This window comes from Trematomus bernacchii, unplaced genomic scaffold (assembly GCF_902827165.1).
Source record: "Trematomus bernacchii unplaced genomic scaffold, fTreBer1.1, whole genome shotgun sequence".
Lineage (NCBI taxonomy): Eukaryota > Metazoa > Chordata > Actinopteri > Perciformes > Nototheniidae > Trematomus > Trematomus bernacchii.
In genome coordinates, this window is record NW_022987698.1 from 2,320,792 (window position 1) to 2,341,185 (window position 20,394).

General features: G+C 38.5%; 1 protein-coding gene across 1 annotated transcript in view; it reads right to left on the reverse strand.

Moving 5' to 3' along the window:
- Positions 1 to 19,171, reverse strand: part of cfap20dc (CFAP20 domain containing) — a 32,527-nt gene extending 13,356 nt beyond the window's left edge. The window contains exons 1-11 of the mRNA XM_034139328.1: positions 19,076 to 19,171; positions 17,391 to 17,484; positions 17,227 to 17,299; positions 16,089 to 16,203; positions 15,800 to 15,947; positions 15,238 to 15,384; positions 12,082 to 12,254; positions 11,858 to 11,966; positions 9,654 to 9,764; positions 7,729 to 8,036; positions 458 to 805 (exon numbers count right to left, since the gene is read on the reverse strand). Of these exons, the coding sequence (XP_033995219.1) occupies positions 458 to 805; positions 7,729 to 8,036; positions 9,654 to 9,764; positions 11,858 to 11,966; positions 12,082 to 12,254; positions 15,238 to 15,384; positions 15,800 to 15,947; positions 16,089 to 16,203; positions 17,227 to 17,299; positions 17,391 to 17,421 (1,563 nt within the window). The 5' untranslated portion in view covers positions 17,422 to 17,484; positions 19,076 to 19,171. The remainder of the gene's footprint in view (positions 1 to 457; positions 806 to 7,728; positions 8,037 to 9,653; positions 9,765 to 11,857; positions 11,967 to 12,081; positions 12,255 to 15,237; positions 15,385 to 15,799; positions 15,948 to 16,088; positions 16,204 to 17,226; positions 17,300 to 17,390; positions 17,485 to 19,075) is intronic.
- Positions 19,172 to 20,394: the final 1,223 nt, after the last annotated feature.

Sequence of the window (20,394 nt, forward strand, 5' to 3'; positions counted from 1 at the left end):
ATTTGTGCAAGGAAGCCTAGTGTTTCCCTGCTGTCGAATTAATGGCAGTCAATAAACCAGGGCTGTAGGGAGGGAAACAAAATCCTTGTCATATTTTTCTGACAACCTTTCAGTCAAAGCTTTCACTGCATGCTGCCTGCCGGAGTTGGCACAAATCATCAGCTAGGAGTTGTACCGTAGAAGGATGCTGGGACTCGTCTCAGCAGTGAGTCGCGTAAATGCAGAAAGCAACAGCCAAGTGACAGATCTCCTCTCAGGCCTTGTGATCGCTCCAGTTGACAATCCTCTGATCCTGGATCTTTTCAACTGGAGCAGCGGCCAACCTCAATTTGCAACAGAGCGTAGTCTGATCCGTCTCAGCACGGTGTAACAAACTTTTTCAAGAGTCCTTCTTAGCTCTGCCTCTCTGTCACAAACAAAATAGAGCCATAGCCTGTTGTGTATATATAAGCAGTACCTTGTTCTGTGTGGAGGCATTTAATTTGACTTCATGCAGGAGACTTCTGGAAAGCGTGACACTGCTGTTCTCATCCACAAACTGGTTCAGTGTGTCTGATCCACGCGGGCCACACTTGCGTTCCTGCCTTCTGGGTGTCACACTGGGTGAGAGGCAGCGTGTGGGGGCCATCTCAGCTGCCTCCGCCCCCCCACTGGATGGAGACTGCATGCCGGTGGAAGCTGGACTGAGCTCCGTTGGTGCTGTTTGGTCCATGTTTTGAGATTCAGGGTGGACTTCAAGTTGACCATCCAAATATGGACTAGGAGATCTTGAAGTAGCATGGTTGATCTTGGTGAAGCTGTTATCCTTAAAGAAATACAGAGAAATACAATTGTTGATGTTTAAATGATTGTAAAACCCACTGTAAAAACAGATGATTAGTAATGACCTAAGAGTAGGCTGATTCTAGTGTTACCTGAACAACTTTAATGTTGTGTTCTGTCCTTTAGATTGATGTTGGCTTAATTAAATATGATAATGAGATGTCTAACAGTCATTGGGATTGATCGGGTATTGGTGGCTTAGCTTTAAATTAACCTTACATTTCAAAAGGGTAATGGCATTCTCTTTAAGTGTGCTAATCTCCCCCCCCCCCCCCTTTAAACTGTGATGTACTTCACGATGTGTCACCTACCAATAAGGTTATACTTATTTTCAATATTTCAGGAACACTCCACTGAAAAAGAGTTTTGAATATCAAACGCTCGCCATCGAAAGATATGTGATTCAGAGAAGTTTGCTTATTTACTGAGGGTGGCAGCTGGATTCACAACAGCAACAATAGATTCCAAGTGTGACCCAGTTTCACAGTAAGAAAAGTTAAAAAACAAAAGCACGAAAACCTTCACAAAAAAATTCTACACTAAAAACCACCTCACCGAACACAGGTAAACCGTATGAACAGACCGCCACAGTGATGCAAGTTTACATTTAAAGCATAGAACGCTGTTATATATTTTAAATGTTAACACCAGCCTTTGCATTTCTCCCTAAAATACAGAAGATTACAATTGTATAATACTTACACCCAGACAGCAAGCACACACTTTTTCAGTTCATAATATAGACATTGTTTCTCATCAATTACAGTTTGAAGCTTCCCTCAAAATGACACTATCTCTTCATTTCTTCCTCCAGCTGTCTCTTTTTGAGGCATTTTCTTTCATCTCTGAGCTTTGTTTTTTTCGGGGTGAAAGGTTATCATAAGCACCTCAAGGTTCTTATCTCACTCGCTCCATATGTTATTTGTTTTCTCTTTTCTGTCTATGCTTTATCATTGTAACAAGTGCAAGTGAATAAACAATGAATGAGTATGAGTATCATGAAAGTAGTCGCTGCACTACTGCATCTGTTCGGGTTTTATTATTGCATTTTCCTGAATATATATATATATATATTATTTTTTTTACATTGGTTCTATTGTCTCTTATCCATTTCAAAATAGTTCATATTGCACACTGCAGGTTCATTGCTTTGTTTTGCCGTTAATATTTCTCTTTGTTTAAGAACAAATGTTAGCTCAAAAGAATTGCATGAAACTGATGCAACTACTTGAAAGATGATATTGCTCCAAGAAATGAGCAACCTACCATAAATGAATAGAAATCTAAATCAGGCCAACTTCTGCTAGATGGCCAACCACAGTCACAGTCTGTTATTACTTCGGACAGGATGAATCAAGCCTTTAGTTGTGTCACTACACTGAGCTAGTGAATTGGACCTGAGATTAGGAAGCTTTTACAAATGTCTCTAGAATGTGCATAAAACTTCGATCCACTGATTAAAAGGGGGTGTACAGTATAGACTTTGTGGAAGTCACTCACCTTTACCATGGGCCGTTGACAAAGAGTAATGCTAATACAAAGCTAACTAAAACCAACAGGATTTCATAAACAGAAGGGATCCATCAGGGCTCACAGAGGAAACCAGGACCGAGCCATTTAAGCCCCTGTCTGAAGACAGAATTTGGGACAAACCAAGAAGGAAAGTCTTCACCCAACATACCAAATACCACCAGTGGGGATTCATTTAATTGAAACCCGGAAATCCATCCAGTTCTCCTTCCTTACTGGTCACTCTCTCCCCCTCCTCTCCACTCCTAGGGTTCACTGACCACTGGTCACTGTGAGAACCAAAATTACCTCTTGTCCCTTTCTTCTCCCTACTACCATTTCTTTCCCCCCCCCCCCCGAGGCATTCAAATCCACCATTATTTTTAAGCTCCGGACACCTTTGACGAATGTGTCCCAAGTCACATCATTTATATAATCTGGATTGTATTATTTGTAACCTGGCTGGATAATGGCAGCAGTCACCCCAGATCCTAACACCTCCAAACTTTAATGTTACGAATGTTTCTCGACATGACAGGAAAGGTGGTGATGTTGCTGCTATAATTAAAGACTCCTTTCAATGCAAGCAGGTATCATGTGGGGATTTTGTCTATTATGAATATCTTTGCACAGTGTTGAAAAGGTAAAGAAAAATCCTGCTGTTAATAATTTACAGAACAAGTTTTGATGGATTTCAGTAATAACTTAGCTGCTTTTCTGATATCTCAGCAGATTTTGCAATTATTCAATTCACATTCATAACCCCAAAGACAAAGGGAGCGAGGGGATTCTGTAGTCCGTTTGAAACGTCTGATCTGTTGCAAGAGGAAGGGCCGACAGAGCCAAGGGCACACACTGGATTAGTTTATTCACAATAGTGTTGATATTTTAACAGCAATTCCAACAATACTCATGCCTTATTGACAGCTGTTTAGAAGTTTACTAATCCCTAATTATGATTAGCCCCTTATTTCCTCAATACGTTTAATGGGTATATATTTTAAATGAAACAAAATGGTGCCTTAACGCTTACATTTTGCAGAACCCGATAGCAGTGGCTATCCTTGAGTTTTCCTGGAAAAACCAATAAATAAAAGTCTTGGATAAATTGAGATTTGAAAAGTGTGTTGACAGATAATTTGCTTTCCATCCCAGCCCTGCTGATTGCTATTTGGTATGCTTGATGTTTCCTGAGAAATAAGCAATCAAGAAAAAGTAATATTGAGGATATTTCTGAAACAAGCACACTGCATTTGCTTAAAAGTATCTGAAAGACCTACATGGATGGATAAACAGCTCCATAGTGGGACTATAGTTCAAAAACAAATCTTTGCTCAATGGGAATAAGTAACAATAACTCTAGTTATTCCACATGTTTCCACCCCATCTGGGGCAATGTGCAATTTTCAGCTTCGTGCTTCACCACAAGCGGCCTTGCTCTAACAGCCTTGCTCTAACAGCCTTCATACAAATATACGACAGAAACACATTACTACATGCTCCAGCCTGTTGGAGAGCAGTCTATATTTGAAGAAGTTGTGGTTATCCAATATATGATCTTTGGGGATAGCAACAAAAAAAAGCCATTGTGTCCTTTTAGACAAACTGTGTTTATTTAGGATATTACAGAAGCGTGGCTCATTTTCACCTCTGAAGAATAGTCACTTCCAAACTGACCATCTCACAGAAAAGTTGTACGTGAGAAGCATAACACTTCAAATGCCCTTCTTCCTGCTGGTAGTTTCAAAACACTGAGCATTTTACTAGATCCAATTTCTTACTCTTTTTTTTTAACAGTATTGAAAGTGCATGCTTTATTATTCACCTTTTAACTATACTTCATGCAGAGTGATGGGAGCTGATTTTAATGTGTTAATTTGAAAAAGTGCTCCTTTAATCACCCCCCTTAGACACACTTTTAGTGTTATTTCATTGTGAAATGTTGTAATTAAAAAAGTCATCCAATTTCCTTCAACCTCAGCTGTTTAACATCAGTAGTAACATTCTACCAAAAAAAACCCAAGCTATGGTTGGCGGGTGTTCGTTACTTTTGGAAGTGTTTGGGTGGCTCATTTTAGGGAAACATTTCAAATCAGTTTTGGAACACTGTGTGCTGTATGACTTCTTGCTTGCAAAAAGCAGACACTGTATATTTTCCTCTTTTTTCGTTAGCTTTTCTTGGGAAGTAGTACAATGAAACACTGTTGGTTATAAGCTAATAACAATTTATTTGTGGCTTGTAAGCTATGAACACTGGCAGCCAAGGAACATGAAAATGTTTCAACAGAGGTACATATAAACATAAAGCCCTTCTTCAAAAACAAAAGTGCAAAATCAAAATGTCAACTCTGGTTAGGGCTGAAAAGAAACTTCAGGGAAAATGTTCAAATGTCACCGTAACACGAGCAAACAGAACCTGTGTACTGTTGTTCTTACCAGATCAACCTGATGTGAGCTCTATAGATGTTTATCTGCACATGCACACATAGCAATGGAATAGGGGCATTTTCCCAGGCTTCCTGTTGACTCCATTAAAAATGACCAGGAAATAAACTGATACTTTCTGGATGTTATCACAAGTTAAAAAAAGCATATTGAAACATGAGATGTTACACATGCATGCAACAGAGATTTCCAGAATCAGTTTCTGGTAAGGTTTCTTTTGTTTCAGCAGTGGATGTTCTTCTTTAACATTCAAAGGTCACATTACATTTAATGCAACACATTTTTTTATTAAGCTAAACTAATCAGCTTCGCAACTACATTTGGGTTCTTAAGTCTGAATAATCAGACTTATTATAACGTTCTAAATAAGTAAAAGCAATTAGCATTTCTTTGAAGGTCTTTGCACTTGGTTCAACACTTTAGATTTCTGTGCTCAGCAATAGAAAAACGACTTATCTTAATTATAAGTCTATGAACCATTATTAAATATTCTGACAATAAATGACCCCCCTGACCTTTGAAGTTAAAGGGCCCATGTCATGGCCATTTCCACTGATCATAATTACATTGTTGAGGTATACTAAAATAGATTTATACTGTGCAATTTTTCAAACTCACATTGGTTTTGCATACAGCATCTCTGTCAAGCATGTGTATTCAGCAGTATTCACTCTCTCCACTAAACGACTCGTTGGAGCTCTTGCCCCCCCCTCCCTGTGAGCCTAGTGTGCTCCGATTGGTCAGCTCGGCCACTCTGTTCTGATTAGTCAACCACCAGAGAGGCTCCGCCCGCTTTTTTCGGGGAACATCAGTGTAATAATGGCGTCGGTACAGCTGATATTTTATAGCTAACTAACCGAACTGAACCTACAACTGTTGTTATAGAAGAGTGTGACGGCCCCAGGGCCTTTGTGCAGGTGTGTTGCAGGGCTTACGGTGGGGTGGAGCTGAAGAGGGTAATCAGCGCGATCACGGACACCTCCGTAGCCGGTCCTATTAATCCCAGCGGCCCGGAGTCTCTCTCCAAAGCGGCTGCAGAAGGACAAACTCGGCGATTCTCTCCCCGACCACCTATCTCTGCATTTACCACAATAAATGTGCCGTGGTTTTGTAAACTCATGTATGTCTCCTTGCCTTTCCGTTGTGGCCTACGAGCCGGTCATAACAAAGAGTAAGTTATTTTTACCTGTAATAAACTACTACTGTTTGATGAGAAATCAAATCATGGTTTGCTATATATGAATGATATGTTATAGGAGCAAATAATTCAGGGAAGAAAGGATAGGCCTACTAAGTATTTCCATTAAACTTTATTTTTAGAAATGTACAAAATGAACATAAAGATACATATATACACGGTATATCATCCATTCCTCCTCGCATCTTGCCTGCGCACAGCCGGTGCCTTTTAGCACGAGGCCTCAGTAGTAGTAGAAGTCCCGTCCCCGTCATGGATTGTCCGCCAGGATCTGGCTGGACGAAATCAAATGCAAATCACAAAATATTAGAGAAACTTAGTTGTTTTAGATTCGTTAGTAGTAGTTGTGGTAGGAGTGTAATGAACAGCTTGCCTGCTAATATGCTAACCTAGCTTTGTTTACCTTGGTAGCTAACACGATATGAACGTTAGCTTGGAGGAAAGGCAACTATAATGCAGTGTAATAAAACTACTATGAACAAAAGCTAGTGGTTCATATTAGGCTAGCAATAACGTGTTTATAATTGCAATCGTATACGGGTATTCTGCTACGTTCGGTCATACAATGTAACTTGCATGAATACATTGTTTTGCGCTAGCATACAGCTAGCCTCGTTAGCTATACATGCAGTATATGTACTGTCACAATGTACGGTAAATCACCCGGAGTATACTGTATGAGTATTCCGTGTGTGTGACTGCAGACATTCTCCTGCCATGACAAACATGTAAGGCCATCTGCTGACATTGTAGTTGATATATTTAAACGCTAGCAACGTAGCATCACAAAAATGTTTTTCCGACCAAACCTAGCTCTAGATCCGTGTGTTAGATCGGTTGCATACAAGCTACGCCAGCTATAATGTAATTACGTTTCGCGACTGACCGCACGGCAAATCACCCGGAGTATACTGTCAATAGGTATTTTGTGTGTGAATGCAGACATTCTCCTGCTATGAGATACATGTATGCAAGGCCATCTGCTGATATTAGAGTTGATATATGGAAACTCTAGCAACTTAGTTAGCACAGTTAGCACTGTGTCAATGGCTTAGCAGTCCAACACAGTTTACACATTTAAACAGTCTTGTTTGATAAATACACAAATAACAATGCAAACTTACAGGTTGTGTACCCGGATCTTCCCCTGCTCCAAACGGTCCAAACAAGCTGTGCATATCCGGCCTCAAACTGGGCAATGTTTTGGAAGCTTTCGTCTGTGAAATGCCGGTTCTTCGAACCTCTGGAGGAACACGCCGCTGCTGGTGTGGCCATAGCTCTTCGGGATTGGTCCATTTCGTTCCGGGTACCGCATGACATCAGGCGGTACCCGGAACTAAATGGAAGACTCAAATGGGCAGTGACGTATCTCCAACGAGGCGTTTTGGAGAGGTATTTTCTGTGTTAGAGTTTTACTCGCTACAGGGTGTACTTTGAGGGTTTTGACTCTGCACACCGTTTACATGCATAAAAACCTTCATAACACACAAGGGGACGGGTAATAACCGGAAAAGCATGACATGGGAGCTTTAAGGTATTCTGCAGTTAACTGCCACTGATCAATGAATCAAATCAAACTGAATGGAATCAAAATGTGGATATAATCCGAAATATTATAACAACATTGAATATTTGATGATTTATTGAGATTATATTAGATCAGATTACATTGCTAAGAGACAAATCATGTGTTTTTCAAATGTGCACATAAAGTACTGGCAGTGTGCACGTGCCCCTACAAAGATCAGACATACCTCATCACTCTCACTGCCGATGAAGTCGTCCTGGGGCTGGGCCTCATACCGCCTTCCACTCTGAACCGGATCATCTCCCATCTCCATCTTCTCCTGCTCACCCTGGCCTTGCCCTCGTTTGGGTGAGTGTGGCTGGGATGAGAAAGTGAACACCTCTTCTTGCAGAGTGAGCTGGGGCTCGGACCCGTCATTACTCTCCCAGCTGCTCCCGACCTGCAGGTCACGAGAAAGACCTGGACCGATGGAGCCGCGCAAGGGCTCTGCTGGTGAGGGGGCAGATCCTGAACTCTCCCTGAGGCTACATTCTTCTGAAATAAAAGAACAAAAGTAAAAATCCTAACGTTTAAAACTGAAGCAGGAGAAAATTCTTTTTTGAAAAGTCAACCTTGAGTGTACAAATCGTTGGATTCATGAATAAGTCTGTTATAAAAAACACATGAAGGTCTTAGCCAGGTGGAGTAAAAAATAATGATAGGAATCTAATTACAGTGAATGATTTGAGTTTTTTCATCGTGTGACTAATATCCTTCTAGTTTCATTTGATTATATGCACATAAAAATACATAATAAAAATATGCAAAGTTGTAATGAATTCGATTGCCTGCCAGAAAAAGGCCATTCATCTCTCCAGCACTGATGTGATGGAGTAGGGTTTTTTTTTTATAGCCCTGCTATGCTGATACCTTAATGATAATATGAACAACATAATCAGTAGTGAGGACAACAGTTTACTGCAACGTTGTCACTCAAACAATGAAAGCTCTGTACAAACACTCTTTAAAACTGACATATTTTCCAGGTAAATGTTGCTGCCGTTCCGCTTTATCTTTGGCTTTCAATTTTTTGTTACAGAACAAAGAGAAACTGTTACAGTATGTTCCTGAATATCTGGGTACAATCTCTTCAAGCCTTAAATGAAAGATGCATGACACACTGAATCCTTAACCTCCTCCGTAGGCCTGAGATCAAAGGGAGTGGCACCACTATCTGAATGAGGGAGCACATCTGAACCTCTCGACAGTATAATCACTTTCTCTAATTGCCCACTGTGTGGCAAACCCTGGGCTCAGGAGATGCCCCTCTGACTTTTATTTAATGTGCCACATTACCATTAATGAACTAACTGCTTTCAGTCTGTGGGCAGGGCTGCAGCCAAGGAGCTTATTGCTGTGGAGAAACATCCATAGATGAGCTTTCAGAGCACGTGCACACGTTTTCTGAGGACAATGCTGGTGTAGGTGGGTGTGTGGCGTGTGTGTGTGTGTGTGCGCGCCTGTGTGTAAGTGTGTGTGGAGGGGGGTTTCTTGGGCTAAGATAGAAGTAGGTACGCCTACACAAATCCTGAAATGGCCTTGACGTGGGCTATGCAAAATTAAAAAGGGGGAACAAAAGTGATGGTGTATGCAGCACTGAAAGTGGCTCATTAAAATTCATGCAATATTTTTGAAGTGATTTAAATTAAGACTGGAAATAGGTATTTTTCTCAAGTATAAAAAAGCTCCTTGGAAAAATCAGAACAGGCAAAGTAGAAACCAACATCACTCAATAGGCATATTATTCTCCTTTGTCCCATCACTCACTATCTTTTTAGACTCTTCAAACCATCACTCAGTATGAAAGTGCACACATCTCCCTGCTGCTCCATCTGCTGCTACGCTCCCTGTCTATTCACAGCAGACGATAGCCTCACCTGCTGTGAGGGGCTTTGTAGTTTCTGTTAGGGTCAGGGGTTGTTGCTCGCTTTTTTGCCTACTGGGTGTTGAATTGCCTTTCTCCCTGGTTTTACTTCTCTTTCTGTCGCCACCAGGAACAGCATCTGGAGAGGCTGTTAATCAGAATTAAATAACCTACGGTGTTGAACCTGTAAACACGTTAAAACTGTGTATTCCAACATACACAGTGAACACGCGGTGAAGTGATCTCACCTGACGATGCTAGCCTCTCTCTTCCTGCACTGTACACCCGGAGCTTCTTAGATCCCTGCTTGTCAAACACTCTGTCGTTCGGGGGATGGGGCTGTAAACTGCCAAGTGTTCCTACAGAGTCCTTTCAACATTAGAACAGCTTTATAACACAAAACAGTCAAACAATGTTATTATAGCTTGCCAGAAGCATATCTGTGAAATGATTATGCACTGTGAAAGTCCTTATTAATGAAGGCATTTCAGTAACTGAGCTTCTTACATTCATTCAGTGCAGGGAGAATACATCCTGCTACATTATGTTCAGCTGATTAAGGAATTTTAATCATCGGTTTTTGCATTCAGTCATGCTCAAAGGATGGTGCATTACCAACGGAAAAAGCTGTTATTAGGTGCTTGGGAGAATAAACTGTGCCAGAGCCGGGATCTTGTTTTGTTGGTTGATATGTAATGCTTTAACTGATGCACAAGAATAATCGGATGCATTCTTAAGGCCAAGAAGATGTGATGAGAGGAATGCAGTGTGCGCTTTTACAGCAAGAAGCGCACTTTAAGTCATGCAGCTATACACCGGATCTGCATTGGTGCACATCACATTCACAAGCCTTACAATAAAACCAACAGAGTGATTTCCATCGATGCTGTTTCTCAGTCACCCAGGGTACAAGATATTAGGAGGTACCAAGTCAAAGCCTACGTCATGTCCCTTGATCAGTTTATAACATTTTCACTGCAAGACAAACAACTAGAGCTTGGTTGATTTGCTTTGTTTGCATACGAGAAAAAGGGATATTTAAGTTTGGTTCTTTCAAATTATAATGTTTGGCTTTTTTGCGTTATTAATTAATGAGGGTAGGGTCGCAATGATATTGGTATCTCCTCTATAAGCCAATGCTGAGAAGTGAAAAAACACTTTCTAGCTACAGGATTAAACTTTCATTCTCTGGAATTTTCTAAAAACCTGTCAGCTATGTTTCTGTGCTGGGTTCAGCCTCCCATTTTAGTTCAATTTTAAATGTTCTGCTCCTTATTACCGCCTATTAGTCACTTAAAAACAGGTCCACCAACTCGCTCTCTTTGGCAAATTGTGTCATGTGTGTTATTTATGCATCACTGCCAGCTCCCTTTCTGACTCTGTCGGTCTCGCTGATTGCTTACCTATTAATGACTGTGCTTTTGAACAAAGACCAAATAATCTGCCTTTTGCGATAACTGCTCTACCTCTGCATTCTGCTTCTTGGTCCACATTACAACTAAGACTGTAAATATATCAATTTATTTCTTTATTTCTTCTTTCCAATGATCTGTTTGCATGTTTGCTGCTTCCTATTGGGTCCAGAGACCTACAACTACATACAAAAAAATGGCCAGTGTGGGATTTAACATCCAATCAGAGATGGAGAATCATCTGTCGATCATGGGCTTTGTAAGGAAACACTCACTGGCTTCAAAAAGAAAAACCGCTCTGGTTGGTAATGTGTGCACACATTAGGAAAAACAATAGCCAAAGCTGTCATTGAACAATCAATGATCTCCATTTTTTTTAAACCTAGAAGCTGATCTGAGGAGAAGGAATACAATACACTTAAAGACTAACAAACCTCCTTTCACTTAATATTTTAATTACTTTACAGCATTGTCTTGTTATCTGTGTTTATTGTTCTGTATTCAACACTGGCCACCCCCCTAAACTCTAAACCATGTTGTGATTCAGTGAGTGAGCGTAATGGCTGCTTTATTCTACGATATCCTACAGTAAGTGTGATATACAGATGTGCTTGTTTAACAATGTATATTTATATATAAATATATTTAATACATATATTTATATACACAGTATATACTTATATAGGTGTTAAGCATTATTGTTAATCTGATAATTTTTAATCAACTTAACGTTTTGTGTATATATATATATATATATATATATATATATATATATATATATATATACTATATTTTTAATATTAATAATAAAGTTTAGTCTTTTATCCACAGAAAAACAGGTAGAAGAAAATGAAAGGTCAGCTTCTTCCTACACAGATTTTCATTTAGTTGAATAAGTAAGTTTGTATATATAACGCCTTAAACAAATAAAGATACAAATATATTTGGTGATATAATAGCTGACAAAGGCATGTATAGGTGTAGTGTAGGAAGCATGCAGCTGAGATAAAACAACACATCGAACTCTTATTCGATTCTACCCTGGAGAAGAATTTGGGAAGGTTCTCCGTGTGATAAATGATCCCTCAGTTTGGCACTGCTCTCACTTTCTGCAGCAACTTTTTGGTTCATTTTACTAGACGGGGATGCCTGCAGGGAACAACAAGAGAAGGAAAACAAGTTCAAAAACAACATGATCTATTTTGTATTTATAGTCATGTATGACATATAGTAATGTTTGATATTATGGGATTCATGAGCTTACCACATTCGATACAAAGAGAAGACTTTTATCCATTTCTTCTGAGGCTGCACTGCTTTTTCTTCCAGTTTGAGTGGGTGGCCCTGAAACCCTGGAGCCTGAGGCTGTGTGTAAAACACCCTGAAGCCTGGGTCTTCTATAACCGGTAGATCTGGCAGTGGTAGACTGATCAGGAACTGAAACGAAATTTCAATCATAGACCTTTGTTGTTTAATTAAGATTTCCATTTTTCTTACATCTTTTTCTCATACATAATCTAACCTTTGCTTTACCTCAGCCACAACGCAGACTCTATGCATTACATTAAAGGAGACCTATCATGCTATATTTGAATAATATATTGTAGGGCTCTATTCGCTCTATTTTGCTCTCCTCCACCCCTGTCTTTGCATGCGCTGCAGCTGACCACGCCCCCCTGCAAAGGAGGGGGCCAAGTTACGAGCGTCATGTTACCATGCTGTTACCATGCTGTTACCATGCCACGGCAACCTCTCATTCCCCTGATTGGTGGAGAGTTGGCCATATAGGCGGAGCTCCTCGTCACTGACGTCAGACTATTTTCAAATCCGTATCAGTCTGTATCAGATCCGTTGCAGCCCCGTTTTTAGAGATTTTGGGTATGGAGGAAAAGAGAGAGGGTTGTGTTTTCTGACACTTGGTGAGTTCCCTGACACACCGGGGACACATATTCATGTATAAAAGACGTACAAAGGTGCATTTTGCATGATAGGTCCCCTTTAATGCACACAATGCTGACAATATCTGTTTTTTTTACTGCACATATTTTATTCCATCCTATTTCAATGTAAATACTGCTTTATTTGATTTTTTATTTTACTATATTTTTTATTATTATTATTTGTTATGTTATTATAGTGTTCTTAAAATAGTTTGCTATCTGTGTTTTTTTATTTTTGTTTTACTTTTATGTATGCACCACGACACCAAGTCAAATTCCTCGTACGTGTCAACCTACCTGCTAATAAACCCGTTTCTGATTCTGACTCCAAAAAAAAGAGACTAGATGAAAAAGGACCTCAATAACCTGGAAACTAGAGCTACAAATGTTAAACAATTTCCTTAATCTGACTGTCAGTCATGTTAATGATCAAGTAGCTACGGTTTATATAGATGAAAGGTCAAATGCATGGTGACGCCAGGTCAGAGTGAACGCCTCACACTATCATCTTTTTCAAGATCAGGGAAAAGTCGCCTCCACACTAGCTAGAAAGTCTTTTCAAAGTTTTTACTGTCAATAGAAAACATGCATTTTATATACTTTGAATTAGGGCCAATTGATAGAAACATGTATTTGAGGTTTAATGGTTGTCCATACATTTAACTTGTCTGCTGAACTGTTTGAGTTGGTGTTTAATCTTTAATCAATCAATCTGCTCCATGTAAAAATAATGGCCTGTTGAGGAAGTCGTGATGTAGTGTCCTGACCCTGCTGTATCCGAGCCATTGCTCATTACGACCACGTCCGCTGATGCTAACAGAAAAACACACTCTGTCTGATCGTCATAAGAGCAAAAAGCAGACACAAAACACATAGGATTGCCAAGATGATACAGACAGAGCCAAGCTGATGCACTCGGAGTGAAGAAAGAGAAGTCACGCTCATTTGATACAGCAGATTTGACTCGAAAGTGACCATGGTTTCAGAGTTTTTAGGGATTTTTGTTGTGCATTTTCAATCTGCAGAATCCCGAAGAAGGATATGGTTACAATAAGAAATCAAAAAAGATATATGATGAATTGATGATCATTATTTATTTTGAGCGTTGATTTGATCTGTGCAAATTCATTGACCTGGAAAAAGAATGTCTTAGATATCTATCAGACGTTTTGTTTGCTGCTGCGCGTTAAATACTGCCGTCGCTTACTTTTAACAGTTTCTGACAGATTGGGTAGTGAAGCAACAATATTCACCAAGCAACTTTGTCACAGTTAAATTGGATGCCTAGTTTAATAGCAATCGTTTTAATTATGATTAGGAATGTTATGCTAATAATGCTGATGCTAATTAGGAAAAGCTATTTGTTGTGTGTGGTTACTGCTCTCTTCCATGGGCATTGCCAGTTGACTCAACATGACTTAGACAGCTGTCAGAACAAATAAATAAGCGCTGATAAGAAAGGCCACAGAGGCGGCAGAGCTGGATTACTGGTGCATGTCTTTTTATATGAGGAGATAATTGCAGCTCTCCGAGTACAGGTGAGGTGCACACGAACATAAAAATGAGGCCTAAAGGCATTTCATGGGAGGAAAATAAAAAGATTAAAATCCCAGTCTGAAATCATAGGAAGCTGTTTATTTATGTGCATCAATTTCTACACCATCTCTATGTATATTAACTGTTTAATTGATAACGGCAGATATCTTGCGTTTTAAATATATAATAGCAAACCTTCAGTATACAGTACTTGTTATACATTTAAACATGTTATGATGCATTAAAGATTACATTTATTTAAATGGAGCAGTGTGTTTGAATAAAGGGGATCTATTGGCGAAAGTATAATATTCATCACTATTTTATTTTTAAAGATATTCTTTTCTTGCGTTCGCCTTTATTGGAGATGCAGAGTTGAGAGAGCGAATAACTTTGCCTGAAACCTTCTGAAGGCTCGGGAGTCAAACCCGCGTACTGGGCAGAACAACTGAGCTACCCAGGGTCCCATGTGACACACTTATTTGTATTCGTTTATAACCACCTGAAGCTAAGAATTGTTATTTTTTTCATCAGCCTAAAATGAGCCCTTCACATGTAAATTAGCAGCGGGTTAATTTCTCCATGTTTCTACAGTAGCTCAGAGTGGTGAAACTCTGGTTAATTGAGCTGTATTCAGTCACTTAATCGTATGCACTAGCCCTTTAAATGGAAAAACAAAAGGATAAGGGAGCTTCATTTCCAAGCTTATATTTGATTAAAACATGGGGGTTTTGATGCTGTTGTTATAGCTGAAATATTATTGCTGTCAGAAAAATCTATTAAAAAATACAATCTTTTCTTTCAAATGTAGTGGAATATAAAATGGAAAATCTGAAGAATAAAACTTACCACAAAAATGTTAATATAGTGCTTGAGTAAATGTACTTAAGATATTATCCACCAATGTTTAGCATTTTACAATCATGTGATTTTCTCTTACCCACCACAGTCAGAGCTCAACAGTCCAGCCCTCATGTCTGCCTTCCGTAAATTCTCCATGTTCAACACTTGGGTGACGTAGTTTACATCAGGCGGGAACTGGCAGCTGCGAGGGACCGAGTCCATGAGACCGGCTCCACTGAGAAACATATCTTGATAAAAAAAGAGAACATGCTCAGATTAAGCCAAATCAGACAATAAACCAAAACACTTATTATTGACATAACATACATGTAGCACTTTTGTTAACTGGCAAGTAACGTATGTGTGCAGTAAGCAGCCAGTGCTGAGAGCAGCTGTTTGCTCTGCTGAGCCATTTTAGAGTTGAACAAAAACCACCGCTCTCAGCCAACTACCAACTACCATAGAAACAGCCAACTTGTTCTCTCTCTCCCAACACACATACACACAGTTCTAAATAAAGACAGACTAAATCTATTTAAAGTGAAGAGCATTGATTAGAAGTTTCAGTGCAAAGCTATTATCTCTTAAATAACGAGTCAGGGAGGGCACTTTACGGATTACACTTTTGTTTAATCAGCCTACCTGTTTTGTTTAAAGCATTACCATCGCCTGAGAGTTCGGTAGGCACTGTTTTCATGGTGAAGATTCTGCGGACTTTACAGGTTGCAAACAAAGTGATGCCATCCAATGTCAAAAACCCCTTGAACAGTTCACTGGTGAATGATATAAGGTCGATGCACAAAGTAGACCACTGAGACAAAAGAAACAATATGATACTATAGTTATAAGGTTCTCTTAGAGCAGCTCACGAGATATAAAACAAACAATAAAGAAGCACATATCTGAAAGAACTCTGAGAATAGAACATGTCAAGGATGTAAAAGATACTCACGACACTGCGTTTCAATCCTACGAGAGGTATCTTTGCATGCAAATGTGTGGCAGACAACTCTTTATGTACTGTTGATAAGTAAAGTCTTCTTTTCAGGTGCTCTAAATCGGTTATCCTGTAAATAACAGACAAGAAAATATAAATAATCATCAGCATAAATGGTGTCATAAGGAAGTACTGAGCAGAAAATGCCACAAGCTTTTATTGGTCTATATAAGGTTGGCTCTTAAAAAGGAGCTTTTACTTTAATGTAGCCTCGTGAAATCAGCTGTCATGGCACTCTCTAATAGAACAGCAACGCCAGCAATATTACCCCATATTCTTAAAATGATTTAGTGTGCGTGTAAAATAGTAGGTTAGTAACTTTGTAGTTTAGAAATGATTTAAAGTTCTGACAGTATGTCCTCCTTGTTTCATAGAGGGCCTGCATGCCATATCACTTTCTAAACAGCAGCATCGATACTGTAAACCAGAGCCTGAGACCGTAATGAATTATATTTTACTATGAAGAGAATACATACATCAGGAGTTTTGAGCACAGGGAGATACTTTATATCTGTAGACATTTGTAGAGTGTTGATTGCACAAACAGTGTTTTATTGATCATGAGAACACTGGTAAATTGCAGAGGCATTCTTATTTCTATCAACAAACATCCATGCAGATCATTTTATGTTTTACAAATTAAAAATATTCCTTTGTAAATAACCTTGTAGAATTGACTCTGGATGGTAAGATAAAAGCTTTCTTTGTAGCATGTAGTTTAATAACATCTTAATCATAAATGATTATTTAAGCAAATTAGAGTACATAATAGGCATTGCTGATAAAGTCATTATTCCAGGAGGCTCAAGGGCTTTCAACAAACTGTTTATATTTATTTATTTAGGTAGTCTGAGGGGAATGCACTCCAGTTACATTAATATTTTTTAGATTTCACATTATATTATAATATGTTTTTCCTTGTGTAACAAAGTTTGTATTCACTCCATTAGAGATTGATGTCTCTACCATATTGAGCCACAGTTGCAGTTATGACATTCATTTATCAACCACAGAATAAAAGATTTACTGAGATGTTCATGCAATAAAAAATTAAGTATTTTGAACAGAAAACTTTTTAGCTTGCTGTACTTACAAAAGCTCAATGGAAAAATCCTTGCACTGTTCAATATGCACTTGAAGGACCAAGAATCTTTGAAGAAGTCCAACTAACAAAAGTATAGGCAAATAAATAAATTACTATTAAGATGTGGGAAGCCAAAATGTCATGTACTATTAGGTGCAAGTGTGTTTACTTACGAGACATTTTCCCATTCTCTGGCATTTGCATCTTGACTGTCTGGCTGCTGCCCTTCAGACAGTAAACAAACCCTCTGACTTCTTTATTGTACTCCTAGAAAATAAAAAATAATACATCAGAGAGCTTGCTAAGTACAAGACCTCGCTCAGTGAAGTGACCATTGTTGTGTACTAACAGTGGGCTACAGCCATCATTGTGAGCAGACTTTTCTTATGTAAGCATGAGTTTTGAAATTTAAAAAAGGCTACGGGTCAAGAACAGAATTTTAATATAAAATGTAAGCCAGATTCTACTCTGAATTTAACCCATAAGGACCCACCGTGACACGGGTGTCACATGAACTTTAAATGTTCTGGAAAGTTCCTTATACAGCTTTAGCTTTTTTGTTGCTAAAAGGTCAAATTCAAGCCATTTAAGAATGAAAATGCTTACATAACATGCCCTTTATTACATTTAACCTGTTGTAGAAACATTTCTTGATCAAATTGATATGAAACAAATGAGAAAAACATTGCTGTGACACTGGGGACTTTAACCCTAAACTTTCACAGTAAACCCAAAGTGACATATATGCAATTAGAAATATGATTATGATCTGCTCAGTTAATTTAGCTGATTCAATTATATTGAGTTGATATGTTCTCATTCTTCAATTCAAAGAATGTTCAAACTCATTTAAACGAAAAAAAGAATCCTTGTTAATGAAGTTATATATAAGAGTTATTTTACCATTAAAGCCCAATGTGACATTTCAGATATTTGACACTAGGGGGGGGGGGGGGGGGGTTCTTGTCAGAAATGTGTTCTAGGTGGTCTATTTAGTAAATTATGTTCCCCTTAATTTTCCCAAAAGTAGAAATGGGTCCGGGTTCTTATGGGTTAAGGTTGTAAAGGATATAACCCATGGAAACTTGTACAATGTAAAACAGTGTAGGTTTACAGCCTAAATGTATTGTTTCAATGCAGCATGTTATCCAGGGGGGGGGTAGTTAAACCCTGTGGTAACTATTCAGACTTTGTGAACTTTAGGCATTAGGCAGGTACTCAGATCTTGTACATGAGTAAAAGTAGAAGTACCAGAGTGTAGGAATACTCTGTTACAAGTAAAACTGCATTCATAATGTTACTCAAGTAGAAGTACACAACGTATTAGCATCAAAACATACTCAAAGTACCAAACGTTAAAGTACTTATTAAGCAAATTGGTCCATTACAGAATAATATTATATGTTCTGATTGTGATTCTTGATGCATTCATGTGTTATCAAGGCTGGTAAAGGTGCTGCTAGTTTTAATGACTTTGTATACTGCAGGGTAGCTTGAACGCTACTCCAGGTGTAACTAAAGTCTTATTTAAGTGTTGATTATATTTCACATCATTAGTCCAAATCTGTAAAGAAACTTAAGGTATTAAATAAATGTAGTGGGGTATAAATACACGATTTATCTCTGAATTGAAGAGGAATAGAAGTACAAATTAGCATAAACAGAAATATTCAAGTAAAGTACAAGTATATCAAAATTGTACTCAAGTTCAGTACTTGAGTAAATGTACTTAGTTACTTCCAACCACTGACTTTAGGATATGTATTGTACTTTATCAGATTATATGTGTTGTAGTATATCCAGGGTGAATTCATGCATGTGAATGTGGTAGGGTAGACTAGCAACTCTGAAAACTCACCTTATGTATGAAGGACGGACCTCCACAAAGTTTCCATTTTGCTACAGGGTCTTTTCCTTGTCCACTGAATATCTCAACCACAGGTCCACCCTGCGAGGATACACGATGGGTTGTGAGTAAAAGCCTCCAGCTAATGTCATGCTACACATTAAGCTAATTAGCCTAAAGATACAGGTGTTTACAAAGAGCGTTGCGTTCAAAGATGGCCAAAAACAGTTGGGTTAAAATAAACGTACCTGATAATTATTCCTGAACATTTTACGTGACGACACACCAATGGTTGAACGTTTAGAATCAATGTATAGATAGTTTACTACATATCTGTTCCAGTTCACGGAAAAGTAACGTTTGGCATACTTAAGTACGAGCAGCAAGTGAAAAAAGTAAGACGCATTTGTAGGACAGCCAAACACAGAGGATATATCTCCATGGTTACCTGATGCTACTGTAGCTACGACGTCACTTAACAACCGTAGTCAGGTAGACAACGGGTTTACGACGTAATTTTGATCTGAGCTGTAGAAATAAGATTGGTCTCAGTCTCTCAGGTCTCAACCAGTCTATGGTGGTCTCACCTGCAGCAGCAGAGGTGAGTGAGACGAGTGTGAAGGGACCGTCTATAAAGTGCAACCCCGAAAAAAGATTGGCCTACAAATTTTATTATTAATTAATTTATTTGTAGAAGTCTTTATTGACAAACTTAATTTTTAAGCTCACAACTTTCTTTTTCAAATTTAATTCAATTCTAATGTATGTCTTTATTGAAAGATTTTCAGCTACGTTTCATTCTTTTTTTTTAATACAAATTTAGAATATTAATTTGTCTCTCATTGCATGGTTTCTTGTGATTTTCATTCATTTTTTTTGTTTTATGTACTCTCTTTTTTGTTGTTATCAGCTCTATTTATGGGTGCTGTACTTGAATGTGCAGTACTGATTGAATGTACTTATTTTAAATTAAGTTTTGGGTAAAAAAAAGAGGTGCCTAACGATGCTGTACATATTTCACCAACATTACTTGTTGCCATAGTGACGTTACTGTAACTTGCATGTGCAATTTCGTATACTTCACTTTTCCAAGATTTGTAGATGGTGTTACATAAAACGGTAAGCGACATTGCGAAATAAATATTCAACTGTATAAATACTGACAAAAACAATGACAAAACCATGAGATTTACACTCAGCTTGACTTTATCTGTCAATCAAGACCGAAAGGACAAAGTGATATGTGACTCGCTGAATGCGAGGACAGGGCCATATACTCTTGTGTACAAGGACTTTCATTTATCAAAATGTTGATTGCAAATGTGTTTTTC